This window comes from Tauraco erythrolophus, chromosome 9 (genome assembly GCF_009769465.1).
Source record: "Tauraco erythrolophus isolate bTauEry1 chromosome 9, bTauEry1.pri, whole genome shotgun sequence".
Lineage (NCBI taxonomy): Eukaryota > Metazoa > Chordata > Aves > Musophagiformes > Musophagidae > Tauraco > Tauraco erythrolophus.
Window position 1 is genome coordinate 18,456,159 of NC_141473.1, and position 17,057 is coordinate 18,473,215.

Genomic DNA, 17,057 nt, shown 5'->3' on the forward strand with positions numbered 1-17,057 from the left:
CGGCTCTTTGCTCATTTACCCCCGGGGCAGGCGGGGGTCCGGGCGGCCCCGACGGCGGGGTGCAGGGCGGGGGCTGCGGTCTCCCGCCGGCCGCCGGGTTCCGAGGCGGCGGGGGCGACCGGGCAAGGCCGCGCCTGCGGAGCGGGGCTGGGACGTGCCCCGGCCGAGGGAGGCCAGGACGGGACTCGCCGCCTTCCCCGGACGGCGAGAAGGGCTGGCCCGACGGGTTTCCCGGCGCGGCGCAGAGCCCGCACCCCGCGCCGCGGCGCGGAGCCGGCGGGGGCCGGGGCGGGGGTCGCGGCGGCCGGCAGTGCCGCGCCGTGCCGTGCCGTCGGGGGGGCGCCCCGAGGGGCCGGGCGGGGGGGCGGGAGAGGGGCGCTGGGCCCCCAGCCCCGAGGAGAGGGGGGGCTGCCCTGTCCGCCGTCCCCGCGCCCCTCAGTCACTATCCCCCGTTCTCCCGCTCCAATCACCGCACTTGGCCGCGCTGCTTAAATATGCAGCGGAGACGTCATCTCCGAAGGAGGATCGGGCGTAAGTAGCCAATATCTATATAAATGTGGCCGAGGGGCGAACCGGCAGCAGGAGGCGAGCGGGGGCCGGGCGGGCAGCAGCCGGACGGGCCCGCCGCGGAGCGCCCGCCGCCGGCAGCGGAGTCGCGGGGCGCCCGGCCCCCCGCCTTTGACGGCCGCCGGGGCCGCCCCCCGAGCCGCCCGAGCCCCCGGGGCGGGGACCCGCCGCCTCCCCGCGTCGCCCCGCCGCCCGGGAGGAGGATGCCGGTGGGGCTCTCCTGGCCCGAAGCGGCGGCGCTGGCGCTGCTGGCCCTGGCGCTGCTGGTCACCCTGTGCCGGCACCTCTGGGCGCTGCGCTGGAGCCTCAGCCGGGACCGCGCCAGCGCCCTGCCCTGCCCAAGGGCTCCATGGGATGGCCCTTTTTCGGGGAGACTCTGCACTGGCTGCTCCAGGTAAGGTGCAGGGAGACGGAGACGGGGTGGCAAGGGGCTGGCGGTAGTCCCAGGCTGACTCGCAGCTCGTTCCCAGGGCTCGCGCTTCCACAGCTCCCGGCGGGAGAGGTACGGCAATGTGTTCAAGACCCACCTCCTGGGCCGGCCGGTGGTGCGGGTGACGGGTGCCGAGAACATCCGCAAGATCCTGCTGGGCGAGCACACGCTGGTCAGCACGCAGTGGCCTCAGAGCACCCAGATCATCCTGGGCTCCCACACCCTGCTCGGCTCCACTGGTGACCTGCACCGCCAGCGCCGCAAGGTGAGCCTCACGACTGCCCTGGCAGGGCACGTAGCCCAGGTGGCACCTCCTGCCCAGCCTTGGGCCTCGGTGACACGTGAGACCCTCTGCTTTAACCATTTGCCTCTGTTCCCCCACTTCTCCTAGATCCTGGCCAGAGTGTTCAGCCGCGCCGCCTTGGAGAGCTACCTGCCACGGATCCAGAAGGTTGTGAGCTGGGAGCTGCGGGGCTGGTGCATGGAGCCGGGCTCCATCGCAGTTTATTCCTCCGCTAAAACCTTAACTTTCCGCATTGCAGCTCGGATTCTGCTCGGACTGCGCCTGGAGGAAAAGCAGTTCAAGGACCTGGCCAAAACGTTTGAACAGCTAGTGGAGAACCTCTTCTCCCTGCCCCTCAACCTACCTTTCAGCGGGCTGCGCAAGGTACTACCACCTGCCCTGCTCCCTCTGCCTGGGGGCAGGGGCCCAGGCCCTGGCAGCACAGACCCCGTGTCCCCAGGCCCGCCAAGGGGCACTTCCAATGGGCCAGGACGTCTGCAGCAGGTTCTGGGTCTGAGGGCCTTGTGTCTTGCCCACCCTAGCTGTCTCCCCTTCTCTCTGCACTTCCCATCTGCTCCTGGTTGGCTTCCAGCACCTCCAGGCAGTGGCTGCAGCTCATTGTACAGCACAGGGCTCCTGTCCTCCCTCATCCCATATGTTACCTGTGTTGGCTCTGGTTAGTCCAGCACATCTGGTCCTGTCCCATCTCATCCTGCCTGGAATCATGTCAGCCCATGGTAGAGGGGTCAGTGGGCACAGAGCACAAAGGCAGGTGGGCACAGAGCACCTCAGGTCAGCATTCCTTGTGCACCTTGGGGCAGGCCGAGCATTGAGATCCTCTTATGGTCCTTAGTCCCTCGTCCCCTAGCAGCAGAGAGACAGCGAGAGGTCCTAGAGGGCAACATCGCAGACGGACAGTCTTCTCTGCCTTTTTCAACCTGCAGTTTCTTCCCTATTGTCCTGCCCCTCTTTGCCTGCCTCCCCACGCTCCAGCTGTAGATATCGGTTCTGTGTCCCACCCCTCTTCTCCCATTTCAGTCTATGTTCCCTCCTCTGGCTTTTGAGTTCTCCACCCTTGCCCCAGCTGAAGTCTCCTGCCCTTCAGCCAGGTCTTGCCCAATCTCTTATTTCCGTTGTGAGCTCTGCCCCACTGGATTACCTTACTCAGCCAGTCCCAGTTCTCCCCCAGCCTCCCTGCTGCTCTTCACCAATTCAAAGCTCTTGTTTCCCTGTCCAGTTTCCCTTTAGAGGTTGTCATCAGTGTGACTTCTCACATCCCATCCTACCCCTCCCTGCCTTCTCTCTGGTCCCAGACCAACCTCTTCAACTTGCATTTATGCCCCCTTGTCTTTCGCATTTACTCCCTGCCCTGTTCCTTTGTCCAGTCCTTCCCACTTCAACTCTGTATCTTCTTCCCAACATCTTGCCAAGGCCATTTTCATCCCAAATCTCTGGTCCTTATGGCTTTGCAGGAGGCGTCCTGATACAGAGCCGCACACTCTGTGGCTCTTGTCTATCCCACTTTGCAAAAAAGATTGCTTCTCACTTGGTGTGATGAGATCTTACCTAAGTGTTTTGCTGCACAGGAGCGCAGCGCAACTGGAGATGAGCTGGGTGCGATTGATGTGTCTTTGTCTACTATACGCTGGTAAAGCCACTCATCTGTTCCTGTCTCAGATGTGCCTTGCTGCTTGGACTCAGCTTTTATTAAGTTACGTCTTCTTGTCCCTTTGGACAAGCTTCTTTGGACCTGACAAGACCATGGGTTTGTACGGTGCAGATGCCTCTGGACTCGGTACCTCTTGCCTCAGTACCATGGGTTTACTTACTGCTGTCATTTCTTCTCAGAGTGTTTCTTAGGTCTTGTCATATTTGATTCACAACAGTAAGACAACAGAATTTCTTGCAGTTCTGCCCAGACTGCTGCCTCTTGCAAGGCTCTGGGGCTGGGCAACAGATTAAACAGCTCTTGCTCTTACAGATCCTGGGATTAAGGATTGCTATACTTGGGGGTCCTCCAGTCCCTCTGGAGAGAGGGGCAGTTCCTAAGGCTCTCCTGAACTGTGTCTGCCTCCTGCAGGGAATCAAAGCACGGGATATGCTACATGAGTTTATGGAGAAGGCTATACAGGAAAAACTGCAGAGAAACAAACCAGAAGATCACAGCGACGCTCTGGATTTCATAATAAACAGTGCAAAGGAGCACAGCAAAGAATTCACCATGCAGGAGCTAAAGGTAAGGAGAACTCCCCTTGCTGTGTCCCTTACAACTCCGTGGCTGTTTGAGAGACCTGGGCTGAGGGGAAGGAGGGAGGTTGTGTGGGGATCCACCACCAGCCGCTGGCTCCTGCCCTCCTCTTACCAACTCTGAGGGCACCACCTCCAGCGCAAGTGAGAAAGCCTGGACTCAGCATGCTCGTAGGCTCTTGTAGGATCGTGTCTCTTAAAGGAAATAAATGCCTCTTCTACCTTTCCGATTCATGGCCACCAGGCTTCAGCCCAATTTAGGGTTATGTGGCTGGGCTAAGGCTCTATACATCAGTGTCCACTCGGTAACCTCCAGGATACCATCTGGGAAATATTTAGAGCTCGTCCTGTGCTCCTCAAACTTCCCCAGCATCTAGCATCGCGCTGTGTGTAGATAATGTCACTGTATTCCTTGAGGCTGTGAGTGCAGAAATCACTAACATAATACATCAAAACGGGTCCAGGGATGAAATGATGGATTCCGGGTCATTCCCTATCACCTCGTCATTAGTTAGATCATCTAGCTTGTGGTTTGCTATGATGCAACATGATGCATCACTGTGATTTAGGGACGAAAACCAGTAGTCCTTACTGAGCCAAAACTACCAACTGAATGTGAAGAGTATTTTGCCAAAGATCTTGGGGAAAAAATTGTCGTTTAGTACTGCATCATTGGTAGCACCAGGTCACTTGGTGTCAGTGAATGACAGAGACACTGCATTTATGTAACAAGTTCTGAAACAGTTTTGCATGGGTACAGCAGCTGAATATAGTTTAAAAGCAATGAATGTACATAGTTTTACCATTTATTTAGATATTTAAGGAAAACTATCTAAAGACAAATGTTTTGTAAATATTTTGTAAAAGTGTAATGTCTGAATTGAAAATATTTGAAAGACTTTGCAGGAACTATTAGATACAATTAGAACTAGCATACATTCTTCGAGTAATTTTATTATAATTATTTATTATATTATTTATTCTAATATAATTGGTTTTATTTTAATATAGTTATTTTTTTAAAAATAGTTGCCAGATTCAAAATGTGAGTGATTAAGATTGATTAACCTCTGTTAGTATTCACATGGGTATTACACAAAAACAATTACATGATCTCTCATCACGTCCCTGGCTCTGACCACAAATGGATACTAACGGTAGGATTAAGGGCATATTAAACATAACATGGAGTGACATGGCAGTGACCACAGGCCAGCTGATTCAAATGACAGTATATTCATATGCTGCCCTGTACCTTTACAGTTAAAAATTTTCTGCATTGTCTGTATTTATCAAAATCACCTGCAAACCGAACTGCCTATGCTTGCAATTATGGCAATATTCTCCACTCTAATAAATAGAGCTCTCATTCAGTGAAATGGTGTAATTGGGTAAAAAGTTCAAAGCTGTCTCAGTCATGGATGTATCTGACTTTGAGAGACACTCCAAACACTAGCACACAGTAGTTACTAATTTGCTTTTTGTTCAAATGATTTTGAAGGACCATTTTCCCCCAAACTTTCCTAAATACGCTGTGATTTTCATTGCTGGTATGAACTCAGCAGGACCCCTGAAATATAAAGGTCATTAAAAGATGCCACTTTGCTAAAAGTACTGTTTTAAAAAGTTTAAAAGCATGGAAGGATAGAAAAACACATCCTACATAATAGTGCTGTCACTAGCTGGATGGGTGGAAGCGTAACGCTGCCAGTCTTGACTCCCAGGATGGGGAGTCGGGCTGTAGCACAGGGACAATTGCCGGCGCTGTGGGAAGATGCTGCCTCCCAGTCACTGATTATGTTGGCTTTGTAAAAGCAGGGAGGGAAAGTCAGCAGCTCAGTGCCACAAGTTACGTAGCAGCACTGTCAGAGGCTGATGTGGGGAGTTGTAAGGGCTGTTATTTCGAACCACAGAGCCTGCCCTAAATTCCTCCTATGTATTGCAGTATCTTGGGTTTTAACTGCAAGTCGTGGAACTAAGAGACTTCTTTTCATCTAGGTCTGCTGTCTTGTGAATGTAAAATTTCCTGCTAACGCCGGCAGGAGGTATGATAGGGGTTGACAGGGATCTGTTATTTCAGAGGTTTTATTTCGGCTGAAAGATCCCCTTGAGAGCTGCACTTTGGCAAAAGCCTCTAGTCCAGCCAATATATGACGCTGGGGACCGTAGCAAAGAGTAATCCTTGTTACATTACCCTTGACTTTACCAGACTTGGCTCCGGGTACCTTCAGGCTCCAGGTACCTTCCCTGTGTTTTTTGGCTTCACCTCTCCAGAAGCGGTTGTGTCAGAACAATTGCAAACCCAGACACATAGCTGTGTGAAAGGAAGCTGCTCTGTTTCCCTGGGGGATTTTGCTCGGCTTTGCCCCTGGGCTGGAGCAATTAGTGCTCAGTGCTGCCAGCCAGGTCCCAGCCTCTCCCAGGGTGGCAGCTCTCAGTGCCCCTCCCTTGAGCTTCTCCCCTGGCTTTTGGGTCTGGCTTCAGTGCTCCCAGCCCAGTGCTACGGAGCTGCTGGCACTTTCAAATGGTGCTCTAAGTTTGAGCATTATGTTTGCTGTCAGAGATGTGACATGCCATGACCCAGCTCTGGGCATATTTCTGAAAGTTTATCACAGGCGCTGCAAACAGCGTGCAGCAATTTGGCATGTACTGTGTCATATAGACCCTGTGAACAGCCCTGGAAAGACTAGGAGGCTGCATGGGGATCAGTGAACCGAGACAAGGCACGGATTATGGATTTGACTGTGCTGTGGTCCGTCTGAGCTGGTTAACCTAACTTGTTACGGACACCTCTGCTACGGAACTCTCAGCAACACTGCTGTCCTTCAGGCTCTAAAAGCTTGAAAAGTGAGCAATCCTTTGCCTGCTGTGTGCATCCTTGTGGGAGAGCTCCTAGCTGGCTACAGCACCTCCTGAGCTGACCTGCTATAGCAGGGAGGTCTTCCTGCTTTCGACTCCTGTTGATTTGGGTCTGCTCCCAAACAAGCAAATGGTCAATTATAACTGGAGATGGATCAAATGCAACCCATTTCAGCTGCCAGTACATCTAGGATTATGCATAAACATGTGGTTTCATAACACCTGGCTAGGCAGAAAGGTAAAAGCTGGGCACAAATGGGAAAAGGCAGATGAAGGTAAAAAGCATAATGCTTGAAATGAATTTCACTCAGTTTTCCAAAACGTGTTAAAATGCTTCTTTAAAATGTGTAAATCTTGGGAAGGAAAGCTCAGAGGAACTGGATTGGAGGTGATGTGGCATCAGTCCCTTGGTGAGTGGATGTCCAGTTCATACAGAAATGGAAGAAAAAAGGTGTCTTGTTTTGGCCCTTGCCAGTCCAGCATGGGTGCAGGTTGGCGGAGAGCAGAGGTGGGGAAGGGCCCTCTGCACAGGGACAAAACCTGCAAAAGGTGAAAACAGTCTGAAAATTCAATCTTGACCAGTTTAAAATGGCAGTCAAACTTGTCACCTTCCTTCCTCTTCCAGGAGTCAGCGATTGAGCTTATATTTGCTGCTTTTTTCACCACGGCTAGTGCCAGCACCTCTCTGATCCTCCTGCTACTGAAGCATCCCTCAGTGATTGAAAAAATAAGGCAGGAGCTGGTATCCCATGAGCTGAACCAGCAGTGTGAGTGCTGCCCTGCGGGACCCTGCCCGGACACCCTGACTGCCCAGAGCAGGGACAGAAAGAAGCCACTTCTCCTCCCCATGGCCAAAGATGTTTGCAAGGACCAGAGGCAGCCCCTGGGCCCAACAGAGGAAGGTTCCCCTCAGGCCCCCACCCCTCCAGAGCCTACCCTCCCCAGAGCTGTCGCTGTGCTGGCCCCCAGCTCCGGGTGCTGTCAGAGCAGGGCTGCTGCTGCCCCTCGGACATCAGCCTGGAGAAGCTGAACCGCCTGCGCTACCTGGACTGTGTGATTAAGGAGGTGCTGCGGGTGCTGCCCCCCGTCTCCGGAGGCTACAGGACAGCGCTGCAGACCTTTGAGCTGGATGTAAGTGCCTCGCACACCAGTGGGCTGGTGGGGAGCTGCTGTCTGCCAGCACCCTGTGTCCGGTGCAGGGGTGGTGCTTGGCAGTGTGGCTCAGGGGAAGGTGGCATCCAGCAACCTCTGCGGGTCCCAGCTGGCCCAGGGAGAAAGGGAGCTGCAGAGCAGATGGGCAGAGCAGTGGGGCTGTCCCTAGGTGCCCACTGCTCACCTCCACTAGCCCAGCCGGCTTCACAGGCACATAACACTCCTCCCCTCTTCTCTCCCTTCCCACAGGGCTACCAGATCCCCAAGGGCTGGAGTGTCATGTACAGCATCCGTGACACGCATGAGACAGCTGCGGTCTACCAGAGCCCCCTCGGCAGCTTTGACCCCGACCGCTTCAGTGCCGCCCGTACGGAGGCTGCGGGCCGCTTCCACTACATCCCCTTTGGCGGTGGAGCACGGAGCTGCATTGGCAAGGAGCTGGCGCAGGCCATCCTCAAGCTGCTGGCCATCGAGCTGGTCAGCACAGCCCGCTGGGAGCTGGCCACCCCTGGCTACCCCGCCATGCAGACCGTACCCATTGTGCACCCCCGTTAACGATGGGCTGCAGCTCTACTTCCACCCCTTGCAGCCCGGCCACTGCAGCAAGGCCTGAGCCAGGGGCGTGTTGCCCCCCTCGGCCCTGGTGTCGATGCCCCTCCACGGCTGCCGGGCGCACGTCTCTGCTGCTCCAGGCTGGGTATGGCACTGGGTCACTGCAGAGCAAAACCCCAAAGTGAAGACTTTTCCCCTCCTGGTGTGCAAGCTGGTAGGGAGGGTCCTGCAGAATCCTGCCCCTGGGCACCGTATGAACCTCAGCCCCAGCCCGGGGGCAAAACCCATTGAAGCTGCTGTCAAGGAGCATTCCCCATGGGGGCTCAGCCGGCCCCCACCCCATGCAGATCCCCAGCCACTGGGGATGGGGAGCAAAATGCCCAGCCCCACAGCTAAGGCTCACAGAGCTTTTCTGTCCCAGGGTTATCTCCTGTGGGTGTGTTACAGGAGAGGCAGGACAAACGTCCTGCACACCATAGCTTTTTAGAGCTGTAAAAAGAGGAAGGATGGGGGAGGCTCTGCAGAAAGACACAGCCAGAGCTGCCCAATCCACAGCATCAGCTGTTGATAGAATAATAGGGTGTAAAGTGTATTTTATTGTAAATATTTAATCTCACTCCTGCACTTCCCATTCGAGCTGGCACAAAGAGGACACATCTCATTCACTAGTAGTAGCTGTGTATGTTGTGCCTGAGCACTGCGCTGCTGCTCGGGCTCTGCCATGAAGCCCCCCTCCAGGGTCCCTGCAGGATGCGCTCCCCAGCTGCAGCCTGACTGAGGGAGCGGACTGAAGCAGAGTAGGGGGCTTTGGGGAATAAACATCTGGAAAACAGACATTTCTGAATATGTCTGATTTGTAGTAGAAAAATGCTCTGTTCCCGATGATGCTGTTCATATTGGAGAGGAAGCATTTGCAAGGTGGCACGGGCCCCATGGTGGCTGGCTGGGCAGAGTGACCACGTCACCTCCTGCAGCCTGGCTCTGCCAGGGAAAGTGCCAGGACAGCAGCTCTGTGAGTTCATCCAGGCGGTGGTACCTGGGGCTAAGCCTGGGTGCTGAGAGCAGCTTTTTAGGTGGCTTTTGAGTACTGCCTGCCTCGCTGAGACACGGGGTATTTCTTTCCTGTGCAAAATGAAGTGAGTCCTGTTGCTTGTGCACTGAGAACAGAGCTGGGCCCAGGTCCTTGCTGCACTGCAATGTGTTTCAGCTTCGCCTCTGGTCCCCACTGTCACACATCCTGTGTGGAAGCAGTGGGAGAAACCATCCACCTTGTCCTGGGCCTGGTGATGCGGTGTGCTCTGTGCGAAGAACCAGCAGCAACTTGACCTGCAAGGCCAGAAATGCGGCACGAGAAGAGTCCCTTTGGAAAGGCTCTGGGGAGCTCCCCTGTTCCTGAATCTCAGTCCTCATCCTGCTTCGATGCCAAGCTAAAACCGACCTTGCCCTGGCCAGTCCCTCCTGGGACACTGCAGCGGGCGAGCGCGGCCGTTAGCTGTCAGAGGGCTGCGCAGCGAGCGCAACGCTACCTGGGGCAGAAATGCGGCTCCCAAATGTGACAGGTCAAATCTGGAAGAGGTTGAACTGCAGGGCTGAGTTAAGTGCTGTTGGCAGGTCGACCCCGTAGTGAACCAGAGCCTCTGCCCCGCCTGACCTTGTCCTGAAAGGTGAATCTTTCTGGCTATCAGAGGGGAAATCAGTAGGCGGTGGCTGCAAGTGGCAATGACTAACTTTAATTAGCAGGAGCTGCTGGCGTGGCTGTGACCCGCAGGTGACGCAGGCTCCCACCGCGGGCAGGGCTGGGCCTGCAGCTCCCAGCACTGGTGGCGGGAGGGCTGGGGCTCCTCCAGCAGCACACTTAAAAATTACCCCGAGCACTAACGAGCCCCATAGCCACCCGCTGAAAAATGTAACGTGAATCTAGTTTAAAAAAAAAAAAAAAAAGAAAATACTTGAAACTGATTTTGTTTGCAGATAAACACGAGCATTTCCAAATGAAGTGTAATAATTGTTACTTGTAATCAAAGTTTGTTCATATTAGGCTGTTAATTTCTTGACCCCCTTCCAAGATGTTTTTAATTATCCCTTTCACTCTTTACCATTTGATTCTTTTCGAGCCGATGGCTGCAGAATACACAGCTGGGGAGATAATAAAGCCTTCCTGTGGCAATTATCGGTGCTCAGGCCACCGTATCTCGTTATTTTGATAGACAGTGAACTTGGCGCGGTTGCCGGCCGGGTTCACGCAGATGTCACGGTCCGTGTTGTAGGTCACAAGCGGGTCAGCGCCCGGCAAGGGGAGAGCGCCGGGTCAGGGCGCGGCCGCCGCTCCCGGCCAGCGCCGGCGGGGCCCCGCGGAGCCGCGCCGGGAGCCGTGCCGTTCCCCGAGGGGGCTGCACGGCTCCGGGGACGAGGAAGTACCCCTGCCGGGGGGGGGGGGTGTGCATCTTGGCAAGGGGCTGCGGAGGCGGACAGCCCCGCTCCCGCAAGGAAGCAAGAAGAGGGAGTGTTCCGTGTAGTGCGTCGATTGTCAGAAAAATAATAATTAAAAGTGACATCTTCCCCCCACCTCCCAACTTCCAGCGTTTATTGAGATTGTCTGGGAGCAAGGAAAGAAAAGTAAGAGGGACGGAAAAGGAAACAAAAACCAACAACAACAACAAAACCACCAAAAAAAACACACAACCATAAACCCGACCACGATAGTTTATTGGTAGCAGCCGTGCCCAGCGGAGCTCTCTACAGCCCCGTAGCCGCGGTCTGCGCCGGGCGCCCGTTTCCCAGCGGCCGCGTCCCCGGATGGCGTCTCCTGCGCCGGGACCCAGCGGGAGCTCCAGCGAGCGCAGCCTCCCCGCAGCCCCGTCGGTCGCCCCGCTCCTCCTGGCCGGAGCAGCCGTTCCATCCTGGAGAGCAACCCCCGGTGCCTGCCCGCCGGCTCCGGCAGGAAGCCCCTCCGTGCCGCGGCTGCAGGCGGGTGCCCGGCCGGCGCCGAGCGCCTCCTCCCGACCGCGGCAGCCCCGACGGACCCGGGATGTCGGCGGGCAGCGGATCCCCGGGAAGAGGAGCCGGGCACGGCGGGTTGGGTGTTTCCTTTCCGCGCTCACCTCCCTTTCCTTCGGTGACCCGCGCTTGAACCTGCATCGGAAGGCTGAGACGGACTGCTGCCCGCGGCTCCTTCCTCCGCGGCCGGGCAGAAATACAAGCCAGGCCTTTCGAGGTGAACCAGAGGACAGCAGAGGCTCCTCTGCCGATGCGGCGGCACAGCTGTGGCCCTTCCCGGTGGGCCACCGGGCTCCCTCAGCACGGAGGAGCGCCCGCCCCGTCCAGCCCTAGCGCGGGCCCGGCTCCGGCCGCTGGCTCGCCGTTCCCGGTCCGCGACAGCAGCGGGCGGGCGAAGGAGCTCCGCAGCTTGCGGAGCGCATCGGCGCCGGCCGCGGAGCACCACCGGGGGTAGGTGTCCTGGGGCAGCCGGGCTGCCGGGTGCCGGAGCGCGACGTTTCTCTGCCTCGGCGCACCTGCTGGTCTCTGACGAGCATCGGCGATAAATCCGAGGAGGCGTCCGGCCCCCGGCTGCCAGCAGCGCCCCGCAGCCCGCTTGCTGAGCGCGGTGCAGCGGGGAGCGAGCCCCGAGCCGCTGCCGCCGCGCCCGGCGGCTCCTTTCCTTCCCCGGCGGCTGTCTGCAGCGGGCAGGATGCGCCGCGCCAAAGCAAATAGTTAAAAGATTTCGGGGGAGGAGCCAGACTGCAATCCGCAATTAAAGATGAACTTTGGGTGAACTAATTTATCGGACCAAGGTAGGGTGGGCAGCAACCCTGGGAAGGGTATAAAAGGCTGCCCGCGGCGAGCCCGGCCCGCGCACATCGGAGCTCCCGGGGGGCTGGGCTGGACTCGCTCCCTAGCCATGGGTTTCTCTGCCCTGGTCGCCAGCGCCCTGTGCACCTTCCTGCTGCCCCTGCTACTCTTCCTGGCCGCTGTCAAGCTCTGGGACTTATACTGCGTGAGCGGCCGCGACCCCAGCTGCCCACTCCCGCTGCCCCCGGGCACGATGGGGCTCCCCTTCTTCGGGGAGACGCTGCAGATGGTGCTGCAGGTAAGGCGAGGGCGATGCTGCAAGGAGCGGAGAAGCGCCCCAGCTCCTCCTCTGGCTGCAGGGGAGGGGGATGAGCAGCGGCTTCGCCGGGCTCCCGTGCCCAGGTGGAAAAGAGCTCTCCCTACCCCTTGCTCTCCTGCTTTTCTAACTTTATTATTCACCCCTCTCCCCTGTCCAGAGAAGGAAATTCCTGCAGATGAAGCGCAGGAAATACGGCTTCATCTACAAACTCACCTCTTCGGGCGGCCCACGGTGCGGGTGATGGGCGCCGAGAACGTGCGGCACATCCTGCTGGGCGAGCACCGGCTCGTCTCCGTGCAGTGGCCCGCCTCGGTGCGCACCATCTTGGGCTCGGGCTGCCTCTCCAACCTCCACAACGGGCAGCACAAGCATCGCAAAAAGGTACGGCCCCGACGGCGGGCGGGGAGCGGGTGCGGCCGCCCCGGGCGCGGTGGCTGAGCCTGTGTCCCCTTCCTCCTCCTCGTCCCCCTGGGCAGGTGATCATGCGGGCCTTCTCCCGGGACGCCCTGCAGCACTACGTGCCCGTCATCCAGGAGGAGGTGAGCGCTTGCCTGGCGCGGTGGCTGGGTGCTGCCGGGCCCTGCCTGCTGGTGTACCCCGAGGTGAAGCGCCTCATGTTTCGTATCGCCATGAGGATCCTGCTGGGCTTCCAGCCCCGCCAGGCCAGCCCCGATGGCGAGCAGCAGCTGGTGGAGGCCTTTGAGGAGATGATCCGCAACCTCTTCTCCCTCCCCATCGACGTGCCCTTCAGCGGGCTCTACCGGGTAAGGCTCCTGGCGGGCTGGAAGGAGAGGGACAGCTGGGAATGGATAGGAGGGATGGCAGTGTGGCCTAAGTCCCACGTTGCTCTCCCTGCTGCCTGGCCAGGGCTTGCGGGCACGCAACATCATCCACGCCAAGATTGAGGAGAACATCCGTGCCAAGATGGCCCGCAAAGAGCCTGAGGGGGGCTACAAGGATGCGCTGCAGCTGCTGATGGAGCACACACAGGGCAACGGGGAGCAGCTCAACATGCAGGTGAGGTTCCTCAGGGCCAGATCTTTCCTTTTCCCCCAGCCTCTCTGTCAGCAGCATGCTTATCTTTCGGGGTAAAACGGAGAGCGCTCCCTCTCCCCATTGAAAAAAAACAAGCTTATGTAGTGCACTGGGGTGTGGAGGCTGCAACCAGCCCATTGGATGGGGAGCACAGGACCGGGGCCATGTCCACCACCCCCATTCTGGCCCCTGGGTGTCTGCTCCAGCCTGGGAGCGATGCACAGTGTTGTGGTGGTAGAGTGGGCCTGGTAGAGATAACTATGTTCAAAGCCCATTTTATCCCTCCTGTGTCCCCTGTGTAAGGAGCTGAAGGAGTCTGCCACAGAGCTGCTATTTGGGGGCCATGAAACCACTGCTAGCGCTGCCACGTCACTGATCGCCTTCCTAGGGCTCCATCACGATGTCCTGCAGAAAGTGAGGAAGGAGCTGCAGGTGAAGGTGGGTTTCTTTCTCCAGAGGCATTTCACAGGAGGGGGCAGTAGTAAGGTAGCCCCAGGAGAGGTGTCCCAGGTGGGGCTCACCTCAGCCCAGGTGGTCCCCTACTTCTAGGGGGTGGCAAGAAAACACCACTTGCTGAGGGGTAGCTGCTTTGCAGCACCAGGAGCCCTGGCTGCCTGCTCCATAAATGTCATGGCAGCATCCTCCTTTCTAGGGATTACTGTGCAATCTCAACCAAGAGAAGCAGCTGGACATGGAGGTCTTGGAGCAGCTCAAGTACACAGGCTGTGTCATCAAAGAGACCCTCAGGCTGAGCCCTCCTGTTCCTGGAGGATTTCGAATCGCACTTAAGACCCTTGAGCTAAATGTAAGTGGGGCTTGGGCTCAACTCCTCGGTACAGCCGCAAAGTACTGGTGTGTTCATGTAGCGTATCTGCCATTGAGTGACCAAAAGGAAGCCAGGAGGGGGAGGTGGGGTGCACTGTCGTGTCCTGTGCTGACACTTCACCTTATTTAACACAACAAGGCGCTTCATGTCTCCTTTCTCTTCTTTTGATAGGGTTACCAGATCCCTAAAGGTTGGAATGTTATTTACAGTATCTGTGATACTCACGATGTGGCAGATCTCTTTACCAACAAGGATGAATTTAACCCGGATCGCTTCATGTCTCCATCTCCAGAGGATTCCTCTAGGTTCAGTTTCATTCCTTTTGGTGGGGGCTTGAGGAGCTGCGTGGGCAAAGAGTTTGCAAAAGTCCTTCTAAAAATATTTACAGTGGAGTTGGCTCGGAGCTGTGACTGGCAGCTGCTGAATGGACCTCCTACAATGAAAACGGGCCCCATCGTGTACCCTGTGGACAATCTGCCTACCAAATTCATAGGTTTCAGCGGCCGAATCTGAGAGCTCAACACTAGGCTCTGGCTGGATTTCTACATAGCATCTAATATGTACATAGTAACTTTTTATAGTAACAAAGGCCTTTAAATATTTAAACTTGTAAATGTACAATAGTTATTTATGTCTTCTAAATATTTCAAAAGGCTATGATATTTTTTTCCCCAAGCACTACAATTATGGGTCTCTGATTCATAATTAGATAATGTTATTTCTATAGAAATAAGTTTTCCCCTATTTAAAAATCCTATCGAAAGCTGGCCAGCTAAGCATTTGAAGACATTTCACAACAGTGTATGTATTAAGAAATATTCTTAAAGGCATTTGAAACGATGGTAACTAGCTACTCATCCAAATTACCTAAAATGGTTATTGTTTAAGAATGTTTCCAGTATTATTTGTGTCTAGATCTTGTGTTTAATGTGTGAATTTTAAGTTTGATAATAAAGTTTATTTTTTATGATTCTCTGTATGAAGATCTGGGTCTATGCTAGAGAGCAGTTTAACCAGTGGGTCTCAAGGGTTTGGATATAAAGTCAGATCTGCTTTTGTGAATGAGCTACTTGCTATTTCTATGCTCATAACTCTCCCCTGTCTGTGGTTCTCACTTGTGAATAGTAAATTGTTTGAAGTTTTAGCCTGTGAGTGGCAAGAGCAGTGCAAAACCATACACACTCTTGAAAACAGCATGGAGTGATAGCAAATGGTACAAGTCCCTTGGCAAGCACATAATCTTGAGATATAGTACATGAGAAAGAAAAGGGAAGCTGAAGAACAATGTGTAACATTAGTCTTTCTCTGTAGCTAGAGAAAATGGGTTGAGGAAAACAAAAATCCGTAAAGGTCCTCTCCTCCCATATTACTGCTGACCTGTGTAAACAGACCACTGGATCTTGTTCTGTGTTGAGCCTGCTGGCTATGAATCTTTACTTATGAAGGTATCTCTTATCAGCTGGTAGAGCAAATAAAGTCTGCTGGAATTTCTTCTTGAAATGCAATGTCTCTGACCAGGTCAGAGATAGAGGATGCATTTGATTTAAGAACTTCTATTCTGGAATTCACCAAAGTGAAAACTAGAAGGCAGGCACTAATGTGAATTGATTAACAGGGAATCAACTGTTGAGATGCAATTCCCTGGGTGTGTGTAAGCAGGGCAGATAAAATGCCCTAGGCATGACCTCTGTTTTGGCTTAACCATACGGTCTTTTTGTGCTTCCCTCCCATTACTACACCTATTAGTCTTCCCTCAAAAGTCAAACAACATAGGCTGGCTCTATAAACATCTACAAAGTAAATCAATGTAATTCAGTGTCACAAACACTTATAGCAGCATGTAGACTAATTTAATTTCTTGTTTGCTTCTGGAAAACGGTCACTTTTTCGTTATGTTCTCCCAAGGTCAAAATTAAGGATGGAGTTAAGTTGCTCAAAATCGCTGCAGGTGTTTAATAGCATCTATGAGGTTTTAGGATTTTGGTTTTTTTTAAGGAGTGTTTTGTAATACATTTGATGTGTTTCCGGCTAGCATTTTAAATATGTAAGCTTCTAATGTAAGTAAGACCTTAGACACAATCTACATATGAGCATACCTATCAAGACTTTTTCATACTCAATTTTTCGTAGTCATACAATACAAAAGATACTCTCTTTAGATTGTGCTTGAGCATTCTTAGCAATGTTTAAAATGTTAAATAATTTTGATTATGCAAACCCCTTGTCCCATTATGCTTTTCAGGGATTTGAATACTCTCAGTTTAAGACCCCTTTATTATCAATATAGTAACAGAAAATTGCAAATCCTGATCATGATTTGGAGGTGATCTGAAGTCTGGAGAACAGCAAGACTCTTGTTTTGGTGTCCCTCGTTAATAACGTTTTCCTGCTTGACATTACAAGAGTCTGCAAATCCAAATAGATACTTATATTCTTTAAACATTTGCTTAAACATTTGAAGTTTGAAAGACTTCTTAATTGGAGTTTTTTAGATATGGAAATTTTTTGCATGGTCTTCATATTATTTTAGTTTATATTTTGTTTTTATAACGAATGGGAATCTAACTGCTGTCTGGAGAATACAGAGAGTACAAATGCTCTTTCATAGCGTAAGTCTACGATCATACATGCATTTCTATGTCTCCTTTTTTATTTGAGTCAGGTTTGCAAGGCTTTTATGTTTGGAGAAAAAAAAATCATGTAATTAATTTGATTTTGTCTGGACGTCTGGGGGCACATCCTCAGCTGTTGTAAATCATGACAACATAACCTGTGTTAGGCACTGCCCCTGTATAGTTTATCTCTGTAGTTAAACGGTCTGTCACTGCTGCGTAATTGAGGCATCTTGGAGTCAGCTTTAAACAACCTATCCCAAGAAATGGTAGCAGTGTAGCCACAGTAATATGGAGCTCAGTGTGGGTTAATTGCTAAAATATTTGCCCAACTTCTTGAGCAGGTTTTACAACCCCTGCTAATCTCCTCTATGCAGCTGTATCTT

The 17,057-nt window shown here is 53.8% G+C and overlaps 2 protein-coding genes across 2 annotated transcripts; both read left to right on the plus strand.

Moving 5' to 3' along the window:
* The first annotated feature begins 554 nt into the window (after positions 1–554).
* On the plus strand, positions 555–8,093 carry CYP26C1 (cytochrome P450 family 26 subfamily C member 1). Its single transcript, XM_086616827.1, is given in 8 exon segments — positions 555–900; positions 903–961; positions 1,038–1,262; positions 1,389–1,664; positions 3,361–3,516; positions 7,012–7,128; positions 7,356–7,517; positions 7,788–8,093. Coding segments are annotated over 8 exon segments (1,647 nt in total).
* Positions 8,094–11,988: 3,895 nt separating this feature from the next.
* CYP26A1 (cytochrome P450 family 26 subfamily A member 1) lies at positions 11,989–14,572 on the plus strand. Its single transcript, XM_086616735.1, is given in 8 exon segments — positions 11,989–12,177; positions 12,356–12,401; positions 12,404–12,579; positions 12,675–12,962; positions 13,066–13,215; positions 13,537–13,671; positions 13,886–14,038; positions 14,231–14,572. Coding segments are annotated over 8 exon segments (1,479 nt in total).
* Positions 14,573–17,057: the final 2,485 nt, after the last annotated feature.